This window comes from Stegodyphus dumicola, chromosome 1 (genome assembly GCF_044657685.1).
Source record: "Stegodyphus dumicola isolate Sdum_Otavi_A_Nest chromosome 1, ASM4465768v1".
In the NCBI taxonomy this organism is placed as follows: Eukaryota; Metazoa; Arthropoda; class Arachnida; order Araneae; family Eresidae; genus Stegodyphus; species Stegodyphus dumicola.
The window spans coordinates 232,453,761-232,478,888 of record NC_140768.1 but is presented as its reverse complement, the minus strand read 5'-3'; the positions used below and the strand labels follow the sequence as shown (position 1 = coordinate 232,478,888).

The 25,128-nt window shown below is 33.3% G+C and overlaps 1 protein-coding gene across 2 annotated transcripts in view; it reads right to left on the bottom strand.

Annotated features, from left to right (window-relative positions):
• LOC118200316 (required for meiotic nuclear division protein 1 homolog) overlaps positions 1 to 25,128 on the bottom strand; it is a 58,279-nt gene that overhangs the window by 11,447 nt on the left and 21,704 nt on the right. For both annotated transcript variants that reach the window (XM_035372271.2, XM_035372273.2), the window contains one exon: positions 15,237 to 15,301. In XM_035372271.2, the coding sequence (XP_035228162.1) occupies positions 15,237 to 15,301 (65 nt within the window). The remainder of the gene's footprint in view (positions 1 to 15,236; positions 15,302 to 25,128) is intronic.

Genomic DNA, 25,128 nt, shown 5'->3' with positions numbered 1-25,128 from the left:
TTGGTTCTTTTTTATTCCATTTTGTCACATTATATTTGCCAAGATAATAATTCGCTGACGGACACAAAATTACTTAATTCATTTCTAGATTTATCGCTTAGCCTCTTCAGAATTGGATTGGTGATCACTACACTGTTCTTCACCAACTATTTCTTCGTTTTCTTCATTAATTGTATCTTCATCAGTCGACACTTCGGCTAATAGTTTCTGTAGTCTTTTCATTTTATCGTCATAGCTCAAATAGCAAGACCTTTTTGCAACTGTCTGATCTCTTTCACAATTTTAAATGACAATGTGAGCGCGTGCCTCGGGCCTGGAAAACCTGGTTACTCAGTTTCTGAAAAAAGATGAAGGGTTAAATTCCGGAAATGCTTGTGAATGACAAGTACATGACCTTAAGCGCAGCAACTGAGAAGGTCGAAAAATTTCACCAAAGGGAGAAATTTTTGTATTACGTTTTTGTGAAGACCGCGCCTCGCAGGCCCGATGCGCATTCTCGCGGCTTAAACCAGATCCACCCAACCATTTTGTACCTTAGAACCATTCTAGAATACTGGTGGTGCAGCAAGCATATTTATTTTTTCAAGGTACATGTATAGGTCTGCATAGTTAATAATACACATAATACTATATAAAATATTATTCCAAAAATATAATTTTATAATATAAAAATTAATTATTGTATACTTGTATTAAATAATTGCTAAATAATGCAGACAAAAGTTTACAAGTTCTTTGGTTTACAATTGCTGATATAAAAATTCTTTAAAAATTGCAATTCGTAAAGTCAATGTGATATTTGGCCTTCATTTGCCATTGCTTCATAATTAGGAGAATGTGATGATATTCCTGCTCGTAAGCAATCATCAAGATGTTCATCTGGAATTGAGATTTTGTGATATTCATTACTGAAAACAATGATTTGCACAAATATGTATGAAGAATCAAAAAATGATTTTGTCTTGTATGATGCTGTTCTCAAGAATGAAATCTTTCTACCAACTATATTCCAGAAATTCTCATCTGGTGCAATGGATTTTAGGACTCTAATTTCTAACTCTGTTTTTTTTCGTTCTTGCTTGAGTAAGCTCTGTAATGTATGCAGCTATTTCATTTGCATTTCTTGGCAAGTAAAAAGATTGATGAAGTTGACCATTAATATTATTATCAATAATATTAAATAATATTATATTATTAATATTAAACTATATAAAATGGTTTTTCAAACCACTGCTGAAGTAATTAAAGATTGATAACAAATGCGAACAAATCAGTTTTAGCAATGCCTGCTTTTTTTTTTTTTCCCCATATTTGCGAAAAGCAGAAGTGACATGATCTGTAAATGTGATATTCACGAAACCAGTTACATTTAAACAAATTAATAGACACTGTTAAATAAATCTATATGCTTGTTTTTTTTCCTCTAGCTCAAGTTTACATAATTCAGTGTCTCTTATGCCTGTGAGAAAAACTAAATCCGCCATCCAGCTAAAAATCATAAGCTAAGCATCTGCAAAAAAACACTGCATATATTATTCTACTATTCACCCGGCTTTATAAATAATAATAATACTAATAAAAAACTATTTACAATAGAATTATGACCGATAGTAATAATTTAATTAATCTGATTTTAAAAATGTATTTTGTAAAATATTTATAAAAGCACACTTTGGAGATTTGCTTTAGAAATTCCTGAATTAAATACTATAGAAAACCTAGTAGTTAGGAATTCAAAATGTCAAAGAATCCGAAAAAGAGTATAAATTTCTTTTATTGAATAGGCTATTTTTTAATAATCACTAAGTCAAAAAGTATTTAAGGCGACAAACATTAACAGTATTGTTTATCATACAGACAAACATTAACAGTGCTGTTTATCTGTAAAAATTTCTAAGAATTAGGATTCTAATTTCACACAGAAATTATAAAAGTAGTCTGTGGAATAGCAGTATGTAGCTACGTTCATTACAACTTCCAAATGGCTTAATTATAACTTCCAAATGAGAACTAATTTATTTATGAACTGTTTTTATTTATAAATAGAATTTTCAATTACTTTTAATAACAGAAAGGCCTAACAGTGGCCGAATTAATAAGAGTGCTGAACACTTTTATTCAACATGGGTTCGAAGCAAGGCAAATAAACTGCATGCTTCAATTTTTAAAATTTTCACAATGTGTGACGTAGATACTAGCGAGTTCCCTTAGAAAATTCTCATAGTCCTTATGTTCCTCGTTACATTCAAGCAAATAATAATAACTGAAGCTTTTCGCTAAATATCTTCATTAAGATATATTTACTTGGCAGATATGCATTGCTTTACTTTCATCTTAAGTTTCAGGTTAACTTTTCTTCGAGTAAAACATGAACATTGTTGGAGTAATTAGCCTCGAGCAACTTCTATTTTCACTTTTGCAGCTATGAAAATGAATGACCCATTTGGTATAAAACCTGGCTTCCAAATTTCATAAAGTACGAGATAAAAAAGTCTACCTTTCTTGCACAAATATTAATTAAAGTTGCACCAAATACATCATTTTATTTTAATTTAACTGTTTTGCTCACAGTGTTAAGTGTTCAGAATTTATTTTTTCAAAAATAATCAGTTTCTCAATGATAAACAATTATTAATTTAATGAAGATTACTGCATAAGATAACGACTGTAAAACATTGTTTCCAGCATGAATATTTTATGCAAGAATACATGACATTTATAGTAACATGGACATCTAAAACACTTTAATAAAATTTTGTATTAAGGGTGAATGCTAATACGCTTGTGTCGAACTTTATGCATCCTTCATAAATAAAATGTGAAATTCATAAAATTAATTCTTTGCCATAGGCATGGATGAAAGACAAACCAAGAAAATTCTAGAGGACAATTTTACGAGGTTTGCTATTTATATTTCTGTCCTAATAAAGTAAAAACAAATGTTTATGACGAAATTAGTTTTATTGTTTTCAAAATTTCCTTTACCGCATGTGCAAACAAAATTGATGCAGAACTGAAATCAGATATTCACGATTTGAAGCTACTTTTGGTTCTGGAACTATAGCTTAAAGATAAGTTTGATTTGAAATTTGCCAAAAGGAAGTAACATCCATGATTCTTCAATCTAAAGAAGCTGAAAAGCTATATGAAGATTTTATTTCACCTGAGCCTTATAGAGATACATATTTTGAACTGTGTTCTCAAATCGAAAAGCTGTTGAAGAATCCTTTACCTACTGAATTACCAGAGAAACGCAAATTTAAACTGCCGAAGATCGAACTAAATTCAATGGCGAAGTGAAGGAATTTTTGATGTTTTGCAGCCAGTTTTCTAAGATTCCTGAAGATCTAAAGATTTCAGATGAAGATAAATTCAAGTACCTTCTGCAAGCAGTTGTTCCTCAGTCCAAAGCTGCATGGGTAGTGGAAAGCTTTCCAACAACAGCGTCGAATTATCCGAAAGCAATCTACCAGCTTTGAAAGAGGTTTGGAAGGGAAGACTTACTTGTACAGATATACGTTAGAGATCTTCTAAGCATGGTTATGCGTAATGCAAGCAGTGGATGTGTGAAGACGGATCTTCCTACTCTCTACGATGATTTAGAAACCAAGATTAGAGCCTTAGAAAGTTTTGGAAGAACACAAGAGAAGTATGGTGATTTCTTAATGACTTTAGTTGAATCCTGCCTGCCCGAAGAAGTATTAATTGCTTGGGAGAGAAACATAAATTTAAAAGAAGCACCTCAGCCTGATGACCGATGCCTTGCAAATTTTTTGAATTTCCTGAAACAAGAAGTGAAAGGAGAAGAAATGGTCGTGTTAGCCCGCACTGGGTTTGGTTCAAATCATATTTCTAAGAAAAAGGATACATTATATAAAAATCTAGAATCTGCCACTGCAGCTGTGCTGGTAAGTACGTGGAATTCTGAGAGCCCAGGTAAGTGCAATTTTAACTCTTTTGTGAAATATGACACCCAACTAAAGAATGTTTTTCTGCTAGAAATATGACATTAGAAGCTAAGAAAAATATATTAATTAAAAAAGGTGCCTGTTTTGGATGGGGACACACTTGTAAAACATGTCGAGTAAAGCATTTTTGCATGTATGGTAATAAAAATCACCATTCTTTAATGTGTTCCAATCGCCAAGAAAAAACCGCAAATGAAAAGTCGAGAAGTGACGTAACTGAAACCAGCACATTCACTAATAATTGTAGAATAGAAAATGTTTATTTAATGATTCCAATACTTAAAATTAAATTTAAGAATGTTGAGCTTAAAGTATGCACATTACTGAAAAGAGCTTCTCAGCTATGTCAGTAAAAAATTAGTAGAGAATTTAAATTTAAAACCATTAAGGCAAATTAAATTGAAGCATTCATTATTTGGGGAAAGAGAAACATAAGCGTAAATTCATGATGTTTATAATTTGTGCATTTCGGCACTAGATGAAACTTCCTCCTTTCAAATTGAAGTACTATCATACAGCAAAATTTGCGGCACAGTGCCAAAAGCATACTTGCCAACCTACGACACTCAAAAATCAGGAGATTTTTTTAAGAAATCAGAAGATTTTTCACAATGTTAAAAAGACTTTTTAAATGATAAAAATATAGTTTTTAACAATGAATTAACTTTAAATAGTTACTAAGTCTTAAATGCAAGCAAAACAAAAATACCTTAGACATAAAAAACATTTTTATTACTTTCATCGTTTAAAAAAAAAAAAAAAAAAAAAAAAAAAAAAAAAAAAAAAGGCACTTTAATCAGTTTTCATACAAATGTTATGGACAGTGGCAGATTTTGCTCTCATTAAGAAAGAAACTTCATAATTTTGTTCATAGCAATTGCCACGTAGGCCTGCTTTCGCTAATAAAAGTTTTTCTAATGTGTCATCACTAATATTAGATCTAAATTTAGTCCTCGTTTTCGCAACAACACTGAAAATCCTCTCACACTCCGCATTACTATGGGGAACTGTCAAGATGGCCAACATAATTCTAGAGAGTTCACTATATTTTAAAATTCCAACATCACCTTTCAATTTTCCAATTAACCTCCACTGGGTGTCAATCCTAGCTGATTTTATAACTTCATCCAAGTTTTCTAATTGTAAACTGCAAAATTGCGACTGCAGTATATCAGTAGCAACATCAATATCATCATCTTTCATGACTAAACGAAGTAACACAGGAAATCTGTTCAAAAAGTACCTTATATCAGAAAAAGATGCATTTGCTAGAGCAGAAACATCAGCAACTTTAGAATGCAAGATCACTTCATCGTTGACTGGAAATTTATGTAGTGTGTAATCACATACTCGACAGAAGTAACTTCTAACATGAAGATAAAACTTATTTTTGTCTTCTTCTGAAAGTTCTTCCACTACTTTTGTAGTTGCAGTTCCTATTACCAAATCTTCATCTTCCTTCTGATTTTCTGTTTCACCATAAATCACATCATATATAGAATTACAAGACAAAACACAGACTGGTTTTACAAACTTTGATAAAATGTCTTTAAACAGATCATAAATCATTGATTGCAAAACATGAATTAATGGAATTCTGTTCAGAACATTGAATGATGGCAAAATGAATTGTAAAAAAAAGCAAAAAGCTTTGTTAAGGTCCGAAGAAAAAAACATAAATATTCGTTCTTCACAAGATAAACTTATAGTAATCGGAAAATGTTTCGTGTGTTGAGCAATTTTTTTTTATTTTGAGAGAAATTTGTATCAGCTTTACGTTTATATTTTGAAGTATTATTTTGAGAACTGCCAGTTGAATTGCTGAATGATGCAGAAATTACTTTATTTTTCTCAAACCCATTTTTAACAATGGAAGTAGTAACTACATCTCCATTTACTTTAGGTACTTTATAACTTTCAATAGAGCCTTTTATCTTAACTCTCGAAGCATTTACTTCTTCTTTAAAAAATGCAAGGAGTGGGTTCCATTGATCGAGGATTCTAGATAAGCATTTCTTTAAAGACAACCAGCTTGCATACACGTTTCAAAATTTTTCTCATTTCAGTATTATGCAGCTGTTGGAACTGTTTCAAATTTTCCTTTCTTTTAGAACTCCTTTCAAGATAATAATAAATATCAACAATGTGTTCATCCACATTTAATGGTAAAGAAGCTGCCCCTTTTTCAGCTGCTAAATTTAAGAGGTGACAGGTGCACCTCATAATCTTCAAATCTGAATTTGCCTTTCTTAAGATGCCTGCAACACCAGTCTTCAAGCCTACCATTACTGGTGCATTATCGGCACCAAGCGCTAAGCAATTATCCAGAGGGACTGCATTTTATTTTAAAGTTTTAATAATTAGCTGTGCTATATTAAAGCCTGTCGAATGTCCTAAAGTGGGGACAGAAAGTAAACTGCACTCAATTTCTGAAGACTCTGGATTAAAAAAAGAAACAACAATTGGATGGATACAGTTTTGAATTGGCATTATTGCTTCCATCTGTAGAGAGGCAGAACGGAGCTGTTTTAATGCAATCAATAACTGAAGATTTATTTTTAAAATCCAGTTCTTTAACAATTGCACCTGTTTTGATTCTTGAGAATTTCTTATAGATTTCACTATCGGAAACATTTTTCTAAATAAAACTGCAGCGTGATCCGATGCATTCAGTGGCAGGTTGTGCTCCAGTAAAAAGGCAGAGAACAGACATTCTGCATTAATCACTTTTTGGTCTTTTGTTTCCGAAGAAAAATTTAATTTTTCGTTGACTAATTAACAACTCATGTTGTCCTTGTGTTTTTGTGTACGCACATGTTTGAGAACATCTGCTCTTCCACCAAGCAAAATCGAAAAATTGCAATGACAGATGGTACACATCGCAAATTTATTACATTTCCTTGAAGAAATAATGGAAGGAAAGTCAACTGTGAACGATTTTTGAAACGTGCACGAGTATTTCACCTTTCTCGCAGACATATCAAAAGACGATAATTTCTAAAACTATTTCCTAAAGGCACGTGTACTCACACAACTCAAAACAAGATGAACGAAATAGCGAAAGAACATCCAAAGAACGGCCAACGGTCTTGAGCTTGCTTTGTGCTCATTGGCTAATATATGCCAAATGACACGCCGTGGAGCTCGATGCCCATTGGACAACTGGAGAACGACGTTTCTGGATACGTATGCTGTCAATCACAAAGCAGAAATTCTCATCTGATTCGCAAGGTTTCTTTTTAGATATAATCTAGAGAAAATTCAGTTGCTTTCAGACGTCCAAAATCACTTTTTTTTTTTTTGTTCATATAACGAAGTATTAAGCCAAGTTCCATAAAAATCGTGAGAAATATTAAGAATAAGAAAAAGTCGGGAGAAATATATTGTAAATCGGGTTGGCGGGAGAGCGGTCGAAAGTCGGGAGTCTCCCGCCTAAATCGGGAGAGTTGGCAACTCTGCAAAAGTGAATGCTAGTAAAATTCTTAATGAACTGAAAGATAGAGGCATCAGTTTGTTCGATTTGGAATCCTCAGATAGCAAGATCGGTCTGCTTTTGGGAACGAATATTGCCAGCCCTTCATTTACTAATAAATCTGTTCAGTTGGAGTCAGGATTATTTTTGATTGAGACATGTTTGAGACATGTGTTAACTGAGAAGTATGAGTCATTTGGAAATAGCAACGATGATACTGTTTTGAATGTAATTTCGTTGTATGTTAGTAATTATTCGATAAAAGATTTATGGTCCTTAGAATCCATAGGTATTTCAGATCCCATAGAAAATAATAAAAAGAATTTAGAACATTCTAGAGTTTTGGAAGAGTTTAAAAATAACGTGAAAATTCTTTCGGATGGTAGATTTTGTTTACCTTTTAAATTTGATATGGCCGATTTGCCGACAAATAAAGATTTAACTTGGAAGCGGCATAAAAGGATGTGCCAGCGAGCACAAGATAAAGCCTTTTTTAGAAGAATATATTACGATTTTCCGAGAATGGGAAAAATTGAATATAATTGAAAGGGTAACTGATAGTATTGACACTGGGCATTTTTTACCTCATGAAGATGATGTTGAAGCTAATGATGATTCAATCGTGAAGAATAATGAAGAAACTGTGCAAAATCAACTGAATCAATTTGAACAAGGATGTGCTGATCAGGCAAATGAGAAAACACCTGCTATAAAAGTGCAGAAACCCAAAGAGCAGAAACATAATTCAAGGAAAATACTTATCTCTGACATTCCAGCTGACACTACAATTTCTCAAATTGTCAAACTTTTTCCAAAAGCATCTCAGATAACTTTGAATTTATCACCTGTACATCCAAAAGCTACCATCAGTTACATACAGGAAAAAGATGCAGTTGAAGCTTTCGAGACAACACAGAATGCTGAAGTATCTGGAAGAAAAATTACTGTTTCATATTCTTTAGGCGCTTCATGCCCAAAGAAACGCCAGAAAAGAGCCTGCAAATACAAAATTGGAGACCAAATGCCAATCAAACTTGGACTGCGACTGAAACTTCATCCCAAATTCTTTGGTCCTTATGAGACTACAAAAGTTCATCCCTCTGATTGTTACGAAGTATGAAAGATACGCCATGAAGGAATCCAGTCAACCTCTGCTGATCAGATGAACTGGTGGTGCATAAAGTTAACACCTGGACATTGATTTGTTTTTTCACTTTTTCTGCTTTTTTTCCCTTCCTTTCCCGATCTCCGGAACCCACTGATGTTTCTGCTGTATGTGACAGTTCTAAGACTACAAAGGCACGATTTGGTAGAAATGTTAAGATGCCACCAAGATTGAACATGACAGGTTTGAATGTTTTGAGTAGCTATCCAGCAACTCAAAGGAGGCAGGATGTTGGAAATGGCATCACTACGTCAACGAATCGAAGGCCAGATAGAGACTGACATCATGGACGCCAAAGAAAAAAGAGTAGTTGTGGTGTAGATAGCTAAGGATGATGTTTGCACGATTTAGCTAGATAGATATTTCTTATTCGTTTAACTTGTACAAATGTGTAAATAAAGCTTTTTCCTTAAGTTTAAAAGATTCTCATCGGATAGATGACTTATGAATCTCTCCTGAGCTAGCCATTATTTGAAACGTAATGCCTTGCGTAACATAACATACGTGATGTTAAATTAAAATGTTGACGAGGAAAAATTTAACAAAAATGTTTCCATATGCTAAAAATAGATTTTGTTGATGATACACATAGACCCAAAGATTACATTTAGGGCTATTTGAATTAAGAATAACTGATTTGTTATTCACAAAACTCAGAACCAGCGCCCGGCCTCGTATGGCTGCACCGGGTCACAAAATTTAAAACCCACAGAGAGACCACACATCAGGCAGTAAGATATCTAGCTACATTTTACGATGATAGACGCAAATTTTAAAGGTTTTTGGATATCACAAAACAAAGGTGAAATTTTCCAATTGATGGATTTTGTAAAGAAATATGGAAAAGCGGTAATAAATGAAGATGATAAGTTTTTCATTGTGATGACATTGCTTCTCAATTATCAATCAATTAATGAATGGTGAAACCTGTAGTATGGTTCTAGATCCAGAAAATACCGCTACCAACACTTAAGAAAAGCACAGAGAAGGTACTGAAAATGAAAAAATTTCGATTGACAAGTTAGTTAGAATTCTCAACACAGCAGTTACAGGACTTCAATAATGTAACTAAACAAGACATTATGTCTGTCTACAGAATTAAAGAGAAAGTATTAGAACAAAAAAAGAAGTAACTTAAACAACTTACATTGAAAGAAATGTTTAATAAGGTAAACAAATAAATATTAAGCTTTTTTTTTTTTTTTTTTTTTTTGTGTAAATTTTGATACCCTTTAGATTATAAATACTTCATTATTTCACAAACCACAATCTCATATTTTTAATTTCTATATGGCACACATTTCTACATGTTTCTATATTATTTCTACATGTCATCTTACTAGATTTAAACTGATGATCTAATATCCGGAATTGTTGAAGTTCCAACGAGTCCAGATATCGGACTCTGTACTGTCCTTTCTCCGTACTGTACCAGTTTTTTACAGTGCTGTAGGATGGTGCTTCATCGTCATATAAAAATTAAGTTTTATCGAAGTACTTTTGTCTTCATAATCCACGTTGAAATTTATGAAAAATAGTCGCAGGAAAATGTTCACGAGTTTCATTTTTTGTCCAAGATGAACTTTCCAATTTATTGTAATCCTGCTAAAATGGCAAAATACTCTGACAAAGTTATGGTTAAAAATATCAAACTTTCAATTGGAATTGTCTGTAGTCGCCTAGCAACATTTACTGTTGCCAAGGGCAGAAATATAAATAGCTACCTTCATAATCTCTCTACATCTTTGTCACAACATTAAAATTCCCAACAGATGTTATCTTTTCTATTGGTCCCTACACATGCTTCAGACGTCAGTACTATGTTTCTTTGAAACAAACTACAATTTACTAGCGAAGACACCAAATTTGCACTCCTCACAAATAATTTCAGCCACCATATTCTTATGTATTTCTAAAAATAGAAATGCCTGACTGAAAAAAAAAGGAGTTTCCAACATGAATGACTTCATATATACTCTTGGATGGTTTACAATCAAAGTATGGGCAGTGCATACTGTTTATCATGCACACTTTTTTGTCGAAATCGAGATGGGAAAGGAAATCTTGTTTACCAGCCTTTCAAAAATTGGACAAAGATGAAAGTAAAAGCAAATCTTCATCAAAAGACAATTTACCACTTCGAATCTATGACAACTGCAAGTAATTTTCTAAAAGCTCATACAATGCCTGAAATTCCTGCTGACATATGCTTGTATAGTAAGAAACATTCTTCTGTTGAAATGAATAGATTAGCACTGTGGCATATTCCATAAGCAATAATAATCTGTAGCAAATAATTTGCTGCAGGTGTTTTCTCTGGCCCTATGATTTATATTTTCCAAAATTATATTTCTCTTCCTTTCTTAACCCACGAGTGTACGCACTCATATGAGTTACACGAGCGCACACACTGGGTCCAAAAGACCCAGTTCTTGTTTAATGAAGAAAATGCTGTGAATATTCAGAAAAAATATTTGACATTTATGTCAATAATAAATTTTATGATAAAATTTAAAAAAAATATGCAAGTTAAAATTTTTAATTTCTCCAAATGCTTTTATGAAACAAAATTTCTTAAAGGAATAGAATATCTAATTATTTATTAGCCCAGAGAAAATTGAAGAAAGTGTTTTCGTGTGTTCCAAACACAAATATTTTTCACATTTGGCATAATGCGTTTCTTTTTTTTTTTTTTGCTGGACAAACAATGCATTTCTTATTTACTTTTTTTTTCTTCCGATAATTTTTTTCCCTCCAAAAAATTTATGTCTTTCTCACACTTGTTTTCAAAATCTATATCAATGTCTAAATCAAAATCATGTGAATTAAAGCTCATGATCACTTCTATCCTCATTTTCTTCAATACATTCTTCGCCAGTTGATACGTTTGATAACTTTTGCAACATTTCTTCGTTGTATAATAAATAACGTGACATTTTTGCCACTTTCTATACTATCACAAATCAACTATGAAATAGTAACACGAATAGGCGCACTGGGTCTAAAAGACCTGATCGCATCAAAATCGGGACTCCAAATAAAGTCCCAACGGGAAAAACTTCGTAAACATAAAGAGGTTGACCTAAAACACAACTACATTGGACCTCAACAACTTAGGTGAAATATGTGCGCTTTGAGAAAGGTTTGCTTAATCGCGCGGGTCCTTTGGACCCAGTGCGCGCGCTCGTGGGTTAATGCTATAATGCTTTTCCTTTGAAAATGTTTTTCTGTATTTGATTGGAGGGGGGATGTGCAAGATAAAAAAAATATGTAAATTGAAATTCTAACTTAAATTTGTGATAGCCCTTAAAACTTCAGTTTAGTTTAGGTATTTTCCTTTTCTAATCAACTTTTCTGGGCAGTGTCATTTCTAGAAAAATCCATATCGTATCTATCACTTTTACATAACTCTCAGACAAAAATAGCTTACATAAGTTTTCAGCCATTAAAAACTTATGAGTTTTATGAATTAGTCAATAAAAATATAAAAATCGAAACTATATATTCCATTTTTCTAAAGGTATTCAATAAAAATTAAACGAGCACAGCAGAAAAAAATTAAGTGGAGCAGAAGGCAGGAAGCAGACGAAGGCTCAGAATGAAGAATGTGAGAAGTCAAACAAAATTTTGACAGTAATCCTGAAAAAGCAATAAAGATTCTGAATCATTGACATCAAAATCAGTAGAAGATGTAACGATATACACAACAAATCATTCTATTAAAATATTTGAGCCAGTAGGCTTAGTAGAGATGCAAACAACAAAATGTATTTAAATAAAATGGAATGCCAATATAAATCAAATTCTGAAGATGATGTAGTTCAACAAGACAAGCCAATATGTACTGAAATGACAGCTTGCGTGATTCACCATTGTGACTTCGGATATTTGAACTTTGACCAGGCAGCAGGAATTTCATATTTTTAAACCATAATCTGTGATTTTGCCCCAGACTGAAAGTGGTTTAAACAGTTGGAAGAAACCAGAAAAGGTATTATACGTGATAATTCCTAAAGGCACAGGAATTCTTGCACAACTTGGAAAGAAATAGAAAGGAAGCTGATAAGAGAGTTTAATACATGCACAGCTTCAAAATCAAATTGCTACAGAGAAGGAAAAATCTTTAGAAGTACTTAAGAGGCTGTTGCACTGCATACAGTATTTAGCCAAACAAAATTTAGTCCTAAGAGACTACAGAGAAAGTTGTAGGATCGAACTATTCTATGGAGCTCTCGCACATCTAACTGATGCTTAACAGCTGTTGAATAAATAACTAAGAAATCTATTAATGATTAAATAATATTTAATTTATAGCCAAAGGAATTATACACTTAAAAATGATCATATTTATCGTTACTAAGTCACAGTTGAAAATCAAAGATAACAAAATGTCTCTTTAGTTCAGTGTTACTTCACTTCAAATCCAGTGAGTTTTTTTTAAAACTTATTATACCTGCTCCACCTATAGGCATGACATGGATAAGGAGGGAGGCCCCATGGAGATTTTTTTAAAGAAATACTGGCTCGTATCCACGTGGCCTATGCAGCTAGCCCATTTGCCGGGATCAAACTACCAGTGTTCAGTGGCTTTCACTGCTTGGCCGTTAGTGCGCCTAATCCAGGAAGATTGAGTCAGATTTTTAACAAGAATACTGTTGAGAGTCAAAGAAATGCTAGAAATATAACAGAACTTCTGATGTTTATTGCAGAATTCAATCCAACTATGAAGGGCCATCTTTCGTATGTGCAAGAAAATCCAGGATCAACTACCATATCTCACCAAAAATACAAAATGAATTTATCCTGCTTCTGGCTATTACAATAGAGGAAAACTTGCATATGATATCCAAAGTGCCAAATACTATGGTATAATGTTTGATTCCACTCTGCATACCACGAGCAAATGTTGGACATACTATTACACATATAGATATTAACTTGGAAGGAAAAGAACTGCAGTTATAAAGGATTCATCTAAACCCATAAAAAAGATGCAGCAGATATTACGGGTGTAATATTGCAAATAACTAGAGAAGGACAAATTAGCTTTCAAAGACTATCGATCATAGTGCTATAACAATGTACCTGTAACGTCCGACTACAAACAGAAGTGCAACAAAGAGTTACAGTAGTTAACTCAAAAGCTACATTTGTTAACTGTGATAAGCATACACGTAATTTAGTTTGGCTTCATGCTGCTAGTCATGAGGTAGCAGCTGCAATGTTTTCTAGTACTGTACAAGCTATCTATGTTTGTTTTTCAAGGTCAACTCTTTGATGGAAAAGACTGAACTCTGCTCTAGATGTAAGAGTGAAGTTAGAATCAGAATTTTGTTGGAGTGTCAGAGTAGAAGCTGTTAAACTCGTACATGATCAGTTTGAAAAGTTTGTAGAACTATTTGAAACTATTGCAGTGTATCATAATGAAAATGCACATAGAAGAAGTAATGCAATTCAGTTGCTGCACTGGATCTTAACCTCTTGAGTTTTTTTCCTTCTTCAATTCTGGAATACTGTACTTGCTAAGATCGACTGTGTTCAGAAAAGACTTCAGAAGCACACTATCAATTTCCACAATGCTGCTCGTGATGTTCAGGCTTTACAAGAGTATTTTGTATAAAAAACTGCAATACTATATGCATGAAATCTCCTGAAGAAGGAACTGTATTATACTTATGAGGTCAAAGTTGAAAGATGATTCAGAAAGAAGAAGAAAATGTCTGGAGAAATTGCAAAGGACGTAGGGCCTACAGCAGAAAATGAAATGCTAAGATTGCTGAAAAGTATGATGGTCAAAATTTACACAGAAATGGGAGACAGATTGAACAAAGTGGCTTTTGTTTTAGATATAAATGAACTATGCTATTTTCATTGACTATACAGGCTATGAACATAGCTTGAAACAGAGTTGCATTATCATGGAAAACTTCTGTGATACAGACCTGGATGGCTTAGAGTTGTATACTGAATTAATGGACTGTTGAATGCTACTCAAGACAAGATCTGATGTTAAGCTATCAATGCCAGAGGACATCCTTCGCCTTATTGCATAATATGAGAAAGATGTATTCCCAAATCTGAGAGTAGGTCTTCAGCTTTTACTGACAGATGGAACCTCCCTTGCCAATTGTGAAAGATCTTTCAGTAAATTAAAACTTACCTTGGCCTACTTGAGATTATTCATGACACAAGAAAGGTTGTCAGTCTTGGTTTTGCTCACTGTGGAATGGGAGGTTAACCACAGTATATATTTTGATGAACTAATCAATAAATTTGCAGCAGCAGAGGCTAGGAAAATTTCTTTTTGAAATTAATAATTAAAAGCAATATACAACAAACTATTTTTTTTAAAATTTTATATTAACTTCATTTTCAGGCTATTACATTATATCAAATGTAAGGTTCAAGTTTTTGCTGTATTATATGTGAATATTTTTAAGAAATTTTTTCTTAAAATATAATTATTTTAAAAAAATTTCTTTTCCTTTCCTATTGCATTTTGGCAAACAAAAGGGGGCACGAAAGCTTCACTTACCCTAGCTATGTCTCTGGTGATATTTATTAAAAAACCACAGATTTTCTCTTAAAATATAACAGAATTCACAATGTTATATAAACCTTTTATTATTACCTCAGTTACCCACTCCATACTATCAATATATTTTTCAAGTGCTACCTCCCACATTGCCAATTTCACTGAAAAAAAAAAAGAAAAAAAAGAAAGATGCAACATTAATTTTAAGCAAAAAGTAAAAACAGTACAGTCAACAAAAAAAGTGGGTGGGACACTTTTCAGTTAAATAAAAAAATTTATAATGATGCATTAAAGTAAATTGTACAACAAAATTATTAATGTTGATATAGTTTCAAAAAGAATATATGTATTTCGAATGCATATATTTATTAAACTGTATGACATACGAATATGAAACTTTACACACATATGTACCTCTCAAGTTCAGATTACAGATGTTCAATATGTCCTCCATCAGCAACACGAAAAATATCACAGTGATACTCAAATTCCTCCCATACTCAGGCAAGCGTGTCCGTCATCACTAATGTTATGACAGTACGGATTCACCTCTTCCAGGTTCTGTGGGAGTGGTGGTACATAAACGATGTCTTTAATGAAACCCCACAGAAAGAAGACACAAGGTGTCAAACTCGAGAACACAAAATGATTTCTGCTTCGGAGTAGCCATTTTAAACATGTGACGGTTACCACGTAAAACAGAAGAGACAATTGACATTTCTGCTTCGGAGTAGCCATTTTAAACGTGTGACGGTTACCACGTAAAACAGAAGAGACAATTGACATCTAGCGGCTATTAATATATTTCACCAATAGCCAAGCTGAGGCGCAGTGATCGATAGTTTAGACAAAATAACACTTTGTAATACATATATTCTTTTTGAAACATGGTGTATAAAGTGCACACATAATAAATATATCAACTCAAAACTTCTGATAAGTTGCACTACAAAGGAAGCAAATGATCTTGCCTTGCTAATTTCATCAAACATACAAAATTATAAAATTTACAAGCAATGCAATTACAATATCCAACTTTATGCCTCTCAGGAACACTCTTTAAAATACACACTTTGTGCTTTTTAAAAAAAATATTAACCATCACTGAAAATGACATATGTCTTAGGGCATAAATAAATATCAGCAATAAATATCGCGTCTTTTAAGTGACTACTCTCAAAGACCAAAATTGTCTGGAGCAGCGAGTCATCATCTTATGGAGGTTTTATTGTATCTTATATAGAAATCTGATTTGTTGAAACCTCTAGCAGCTTAGTAGTAACTAACAATGTTTGAAACAAAATACCCATAATAAGATAATTTATTTTTAAATAATACTTTATTTTACATGATGTTTTACCCATGAATAGTATTTTCTAAAGACCATTGCACAAAATGAAATGATACAGAGTTTTCAAAAGTAAATTTTTATTTGTTTTGATGCAGCACACTTTTTTATTTAAATTAATTTTAATAACAAGGATATTTATTACAAAAACTTCCAAAGCTAAAGTATTTTGGCATGCAAATTGAAGTAACCCTTGGTGAATACCAAAATCTGAAGTAATCACCCCCTTTTTATACATAGTAACCCACAGCAACCGCAACTAGGAATCACAGCAATAGTAAACAAAAACAATGCTTGTTTTTTTCTCTTGCAGCTTTTATAAACAATATTCATTTGCGGATACTTCAAAATGTTAGGAGACACTTTCTGAAAGTGAAACAATACACTGTATATCTTAACAAATAGTTGTTCTTTCATACCTGAAAAACCGATAAAATTCAGTTTTCTCAGAGCTGGAGGATATTAGTAAGTTTCTAACACTTAAAGCTGCTGTTGAAATAAATATCTTCATTTGTTATCTTTCCTGAGTTTATTGATATATCAAAATATTTTTTGTTTGAAAACTTGAGTTTTTCATGTCATTTGTCAATTCTTTCAATCTGATTTACTAGTTATTCTTTAATCAAACTTTCACTTCAGTATAAATATTTTAACACTAAAATTATCGCTAAAATAATGACAAAACAAACATGGATGTAAAGTAGTGCATCCTCTTTAATTCTGCAATATTTATAATAATGTTTAAATCTATTAAATTAGTCTCTGCAAGTTAGTTGTCAGAAGTTATTCAAAGAATAGTGGAATATTCCCAGGACTGAAATTAATGGCACCATAGCCTTAAAAAGCCATAAATCACTAAACACACAGGTAGTATGTCAAAATAGTACAGGTAGTATGTCAAAATAGTCAAAATAGTAGTAGGTACTATGTCAAAATAATGATACAAAAAATAAAATGCATTGATGAGCAAACCATGGGATGGAGAAGAGTGAATCGAAAGCTTTCAGATGAATTCAAGTATAAAACCAGATAAAATTTCTATACATGAAGTGAGTTAACATTACTAAGGCAATAAAATAAAATCTGAATAAATGACATAATCCATTTTCTTTTCAAAACCTAATTTAATTTAAACCTAAATTAAATTACATTCAAAACCTAAATTAATTTAAATTTAACTTTTCCCAATGAAGTTGTCAAGATTCACTTGATGGTCACCAAGGCACTTCAGATGAGTATCAAACAATAGGTAACACACTAAAATGTGATGCATGGATAAAACTTCATTACAACTTGCACAAAGAAGCTCACTTTCAGCCTTTAATAGATAACTAGCGGGCAAGCCCGCCAGCTGAGCGGGCTGAAGCCCGCTTATCATTGTTCGTTTTTAAAAGATATCCTATGTTAAATTTGGCCGGTATTGAAAAGTTGAACCGAACTACCATTTTTTAGCGGCATTCCGCGGGCTTCCCCCGCTTTTTTCACCTATGCATCCAGAAGTTACCGCATACACTATACATATGCGGAAAATCACGAAAACACCCATGCTTCCAGCCCTTTCGCGGGTATTCGAAATTTGGACCGAAATACCAGTGTTCAGCGCTTTTGGGCGGGAGCCCGCCCAAAACAGTGTTCACGTGTGCATGCAAAAGATACTGCGTACACCGTACACATGCGTAAAATCACGAAAACACCCCTCCAGCCAGCCCGCTGCCGATTCGAAAGTTGGACCGAAATACAATTTTTCAGCGATTTTGCGCGTGCTGTGCCCGCTTTATTCACGTATGCATGCTGAAGATGGTGCATAAACGATACACATGCGTAAAATCACGAAAACAAACATGGAGCCTGCCTGTTCGCCGGTATTCGAAAGTTGGACCGAATTACCAGTGTTATGTGGCTTTGCGCGGGCTCTGCCCGCTTTATTCACATATACACCCAGAAGATACTCCATACACTATACACATGCGTAAAATCACGAAAACACCCATGGAGCCAGCCAGTTCGTCGGGATTCGAAATTACCGCATTACCAGAACCGCATTACCAGTATTCTGTGCCCGCTTTATTCACGTATGCATCCATGAGATACTTTATAAACGATACACATGCGAACAATCACGAAAACACCCATCCAGCCAGCCCGCTCGCCGAGATTCGAAAGTTTGAGCGAACTACCAGTGTTCAGCGGTTTTACCCGGTATCCGCGCGCTGTATTCACGTATGCATCCAAATTTTATATACAGTACCCCGGAATTCGAAAGTAGGACCGAAATACCAGTGTTCAGCGATTTTGTGGAGCGGGCTGCGCCCGCTTTATACACATAAGCATGGAGAGGATACTGCATAAACGATACACATGAGTTAAAGCAAGAAAACACCCGGGGAGCCAGCTCGTTCGCCGACACCGAAAGTTGGATCAAACTACCAGCGTTAAGAGGTTTTGAGCAGGCTGCGCCCACTTTTATCACATATGCATCCAGAAATCACTTTATACACTATACACATGCGGAAAATCAGGAAAACACCCATGCAGCCAGCCCGCTCGCAGAGATTCGAATGTTTGACCGAACTACCAGTGTTCAGCGGTTTTACCCGGTATCCGCGCGCTGTATTCACGTATGCGACCAAATTTTATGTACAGTACCCCGGAATTCGAAAGTTGGACCGAACTACCAGTGTTCTGTAGTTTTGCGCGGGCTGCTCCCGCTTTATTCAAGTATGCATGCAGAAGATACCGCATACACGTTACACATGCGAAAAATCCCGAAAACACACATTGAGCCAACACGGTCGCTTGGATTCGAAAGTTGGACCGAACTACCAGTAATCAGAGGTTTTGAGCGAATTTCGGCCGCTTTATTCACTTATGCATCCAGAAGATGCTGCGTACACGAGGCACATGCGTAAAATCACGCAAACACCCATGGACCCAGCCCGTTCGCCGGGATTCGAAATTAGGACCGAACTACCAGAGTTCAGCTTTATTCATTTATGCATCCAGAAGACACTGCATACACAACAGATATGCGTAAAATCACAAAAAACATGAGTGTAGCCTGCCTGCTCACTGGGATTCGAAAGTTACCGTATACCATCTCAAAGGAGCAAAGAAAAATCTTTAATCTAAAAAAAAAAAAAAAAAAGTGTGAATTTAATTTTTATTGGTGCGAACTTATTTAAAATATCATTTGCATTAAAAGATAATATCTAAATTAAGTGCACGTATCTAATAACATAAAAAAATATATTATTCCAAAAAATCAAATTTATTATTAAAAAAATAACAACATATTTTTAAAAAATAGCCTTTTCAGATTTTTTAATTAATATCCCAGCTGATTAAAGTTGTACAACTTCAAGAACGTCATCATTTAAATTTAATGTAATATAATAACTTTTATTGAATATCAATAAAAGAATTAACGTGACAATCATCCTAACCTGAAATTAAAAAAAAATTGGGAAAAGCAGCTGTTTATTTAAAATGCCTACATTAACGAAATATTTTTAAAATACAGTTAGGTAACATGCAATCGCGTGCTTTATTCAACTTTAGAATATAACCTTGATTTGTATCTGCGGCGATTCAAGAAACTGTTGCAATCGGAAAAATGAGCCCGAAAATTAGCGTTTTCACAGTTTTTAATTAATATCTCAGCTGATTAACGTCCTACGAAGATGAGAATGGTATCATTGGATTCGTAGAATTTTTTGGAATCCGCAGACACCTGCCTCGAATTCCAACTCAGCGCCGTTCCATAGATATTTAAGAAAAAAGAAATTGACACGTGACCTTTCGCCAGCACAAATCTCGAGCGGAAGCAATTGTCATCCCCCCGGCGCTTTCGAAAAAGCAATTATATCTCAGCTAATTCCGAGACGGTTGCCACTCCGAAAAATGAAATAACGTTTTCGCAGTTTTTAATTAATAACTCCGCCGATTATTGTCGTACGAAGATGGGACCGGTATCGATGGATTCGTTGATTTTTTTCGAATGCGGGGATATGCGTTTCGAATCGCAACTCGGAGCCGTTCCGCAGATATTCGAGAAAAACGAATTTGGCACTCGGCCAAATCCCTAAAATAGGGGAAACCCGTGAAAGAAAGTGCAAAACGTAGGGAAACGTAGGGGAAAAAGGAGTTTTTAATTAATATCTCGGCTAATTAAAGTCGCACGAAGATGCCGATGGTCAATATGGCGAGCCACGGGCATTCTGAATCCAACGGTACCTTCCGCTAAGCTCTACACCCAGCCGTTCCCGAGGAGATGATGTTACAAACACACAAACAGACAGAGGCACACAGATTTTAATAGTATAGACTATGCATATGTCGTGAGTGATCTATTCTGAGGTAAATCAAAAGGATTTCATCCTTCCACTCCAAAAAAAGTTCATTAAATACTTCTCAGTATTATTGCCCATTAGCAATTTGTAAATGAAATGTTTGTAACTGAAGAAAAAGCACAAAAAGCATTTATCATGTCTATAATCATAAATGGCAGATTGAAATAGGAGACAATATGTAAACCTTCTGCTGGCTAGAAATGAGAGTTGCAAAATTTTGGATAACACTGGAAAAAGCATTATTTTAAAATTTGTTGCATGCTCAACTTTTAACACTTTGAAAATGCCTACGAGAAAAATTTAAATCTTAACTGCATGGTGAAAAGGTTAGGTTATTTAATTACAGCAAAGCCTTGAGGGCTATTTGCCTAAGGGAAGGGATGCCTTCGTGGAGGACTTTCTAAGGGAAACTGGCTCGTATACATGTTACACATGGGGAAAACCATGAAAATGCCCATGCAGCCAGCCTGTTCACGGGATTCGAACCTCGGACCGAATTACCAGTGTTCAGCGACTTTACTACTCGGCCGCTGGTGGGCGCATGATGAGAAGGAAGAGGCAGATCATTATATGACTGATTACTGAATACGATGTTTTATTTGGACTACTAAATGAATACAAGCCACTTGAAATTTATAATACAGATAAAACTACAGAGTTTTACAGAATGTTTAAGAAACTGAAGGAATAAGTTAGTATGTTGTTAACATGCAATATGAAACCAATAATTAAGAAGCCAGCACTGTTTATTGACAAAAGCAGAAAATCCCAGTGTTTGAAAGGAATCAAGAATTTTCTTCAAACTTGCCACACCAACAAGAACTCACGGATCAAAAATAGTACTTTTACTGTTTTTTTTTTTTTTTTTTTTTTAATGGAACAGTAAACTGGGGGGGGGACTTTACTATTTAGATAACTGTGCAGCACATACATCTCTTGCTCAAAAATATTAATTTCTTTTCCTGCGAATTCAACTCCTATCATTCAACCTTAAAATCAGGAAAAGTTTTCAAATGTAATCAGAGAAACAATGTTCAGAAAATAATAAACATAATTGAATCTTGCAAAAATGCAACCATTTCAAAGCAAATAATTAAGTTTACATTACTAGTAGACAATATTAAGAAAATATGTAAAAAAATGACATGACATTTTAGAATGTATTAAAAGAACTATGGAAATTGGCACTGAAGGTGATACAGAAGAAAGTGGTAACCTGCCAACATTAATAAAATATAGAAAAGCACTGCATATTAAAACTCTTGACTGGAAAGGAAGCAATAAAAAAGCTATTAACAGTTTTATGAAATTGGCAATACAATTAAAAAACTGTTGATGAATAATGTGAAACAAACACGAATAGATTGTTAAAAATCTCATCAAATACACAATTCTAAAAATAATTTTATAAAAAAAATTTTAAAAAATTTAAAACTGCATAAATAGCTTAATTTTAACATTAAATTTAAATTATTATTGGCTTAGTTATTAGTTACTATTTCACAGGATAAAATTCAAAACTGATATCACTATTTGTAATACACAAATCGTCATCCATTAAATTGATCTACTTACATTTGCCATAAAAATACTTCAGTAGTGGACATAAAATAAATGATCTTTTACCACTTAAATTTCTTTGGAACAACAAAATTTCAAGGAAAAAGCAGTTTTTTTTTTTTTTTTTTTTTTTTTTTTTTAACTTTCAAGAGATTAATTCATAGAAACCTTTTGCTAATAATAACTCTTGCATCCGTTGAAAAGGTAGAGCATATAGTTACCTATCAAAGATTAAATTCTGAGTGCATATACTCATGAACAAATTTTATGATTTAAAGGTATGAAATTTTGTATATTTTCATAAAAAATGGTTGAAAAACTTAGAATAATATGATTCAATTTTTCCAAAATGAAGAACTCCCCAATTGTATTCCTTTAAAATAATGTGTAAGAATGTATTTTCTTTTAAAATAAAATTTCCTTCAAAGAATAATATCAACAACTACAAAAGCTGCCAACATTAGAATTCGAATTAAAAAATCTTCATTTACAACACTCATGTATGTGAGAAGCAGGAGTGCGACAACTCAACACAACTAACGGTATCCCGATAAGATGGATGATGGAAAATAAGGAGGTCATGCTTCCGACTAAGATGTAACCTTCCAATCATCACTCTTTTTTTTCCATTTGTAAATAGTCACTAATGTATCTCCACCATTAACTAAATAAATTCTTTAGTCACCTAGATGTGTGTCGCCAGCCTAGAAAATCCCCTAGACATGAGTTCACATGGGTGCTTTGACCGGTTCTTCAGTGAAGGTAGCTGTTCTTAAAGAATCCAATAAAAAATCTTTTGAATTCAATTATGATGAAGTGAAATTAAAGAATCTTTGAATTCAATTTTGATGAAATGAAACTATATTTTTACCATTAGAACATATTGTGTTAAAACCAGAACTTTTGTTTTCAAAATCGAAACTGAATTTTCATTTTACTATATTAATTTGTTCATCACTTGTGTTCTTTGAAATACTTAAATTGTGACAATGTCAACTCTAAATTATATACCACATATAGCTAAATGTTTAAAATCAGCTTCCACGAAAGCAATTAAGCTACTGCATAAATTTGTGTTTGGTTAAGAAGGTGATCGTGCAAATCGCAGACGTGAATTCACAGGATTAGATAATTCTTTTCCCACTGTTGAAGTTAAGGAACGTTTATTAAATATTTTCACTCTGGCAGATGTAATTTTGATTTTTAATGTTCTAAATGTAGAATATGACATTTCCGCTGATGAATGTTATACTACAATTCTGAATGCTTTAAGTAATTTCAAATTGCTATTAGAAACTACTGTTTCCGATAGTGAATTAGAAAACCCAAAACAAAAATTAATTTTCGAAAATAAAACAGATTTTGAAACTACTATGCAGTCAATTACTTGTTCGAACTTGGCACCAAGCCAAAATATGCAGACTTCCAGCTCCGATATTTGCATACCTGCCAACCTCTAAAGATAAAAATTCAGATGATTTCTCCAAAATTCAGAAAAACACGAAGAATTAATATCATGCTTTGATATTAAAAAAATAACAATTTATACAAATAGAAAAAAGAAAACTGTACTTACATTAGTAAATCTCAATTAAGTAGTAACTAAAAAATTTATTAGGAAACATAAAACAAGAACTGAATGTTACACAAAAAAATTATTGCAATGAATTTAGAGTGCAGTTTTTGGCTTTAGCCGAAAATTCTTTGGAAAATTTCCTGTCATAACAATTAATTTCCTCTTAACATTTAGCAATTAAAATGTTTTCTAGAGTTTTTGGTGAAATTGAAGAACGAAACATAGTTTTGTTTTTCTTCACAACACTGAAGACTCTCTCGCACTCAGCATTACTGTGTGGAATTACGAGAATAGCACATAAAACTCTTCCTAGTCTATCATATTTTGGTGTTCCACCAGCTCTTTTTATCCTTTTTAAGTTACCAATGATTACATCAAGTCTATCTTTTTCAGATCTGGCAAAGTCTTCAAACTGTGCAGCAGAAAATTGGTTCTGTAGTTCATCTAAAGCATCATTATAGCATTCATTTTCTTTAATTGTTAACAAAAATGGAAATTTATCAATAAAAAAAAAAATCTTTTCAAAAGATGAATTTTCATTTTGTTTCAAATTTGCCACTTCAGCATTTAAAAGAACTTCATTTTGCAAAGGAAACTTCCTTACAATGTAATCACAGGCTGAGGAAAAGTACTTTCTAACACATTGAAAAAATTCTTTTTTCTCATGATCTTTCAAAGAATTTACAAGTTCCCTGGTTTGATTTCCAATTATAAGATCATTGTCATCCTTTTGATTTGCCAAACTATTATAGGCAACACGAATCAACACACTGTTTTTCACAACGGACGGTTTTACAAACTTAGTATAAAGTTCTTTCAAAAGATCATTAAGAATTTGGATAAGCAGGGGAGATTTTGGCGAAGCTGATTGTAGAAGGGTATTTACATTTTCAAAAATCTTAATGGTACTTAACACAAAACTACAATATGCTTTGTTCAAATCCGAAGAAAGAAGATAGAAAATCCTTTCCTACCGGCAAATAGAAGACTGTTTCTTCTTCCCTTCAACTTCTTTAACAAAGTTGACATTTGAGGAGTCTTCTAAGCACTTTCTTTTTAAAGGGTTTGATTCTGTGTGTTGGCTTTTCCCTTTTAAAGCATTTTGATTAGAAGCAAAGTTGGTTTTCAGAATCTTATATGCCGACAAATTTGATG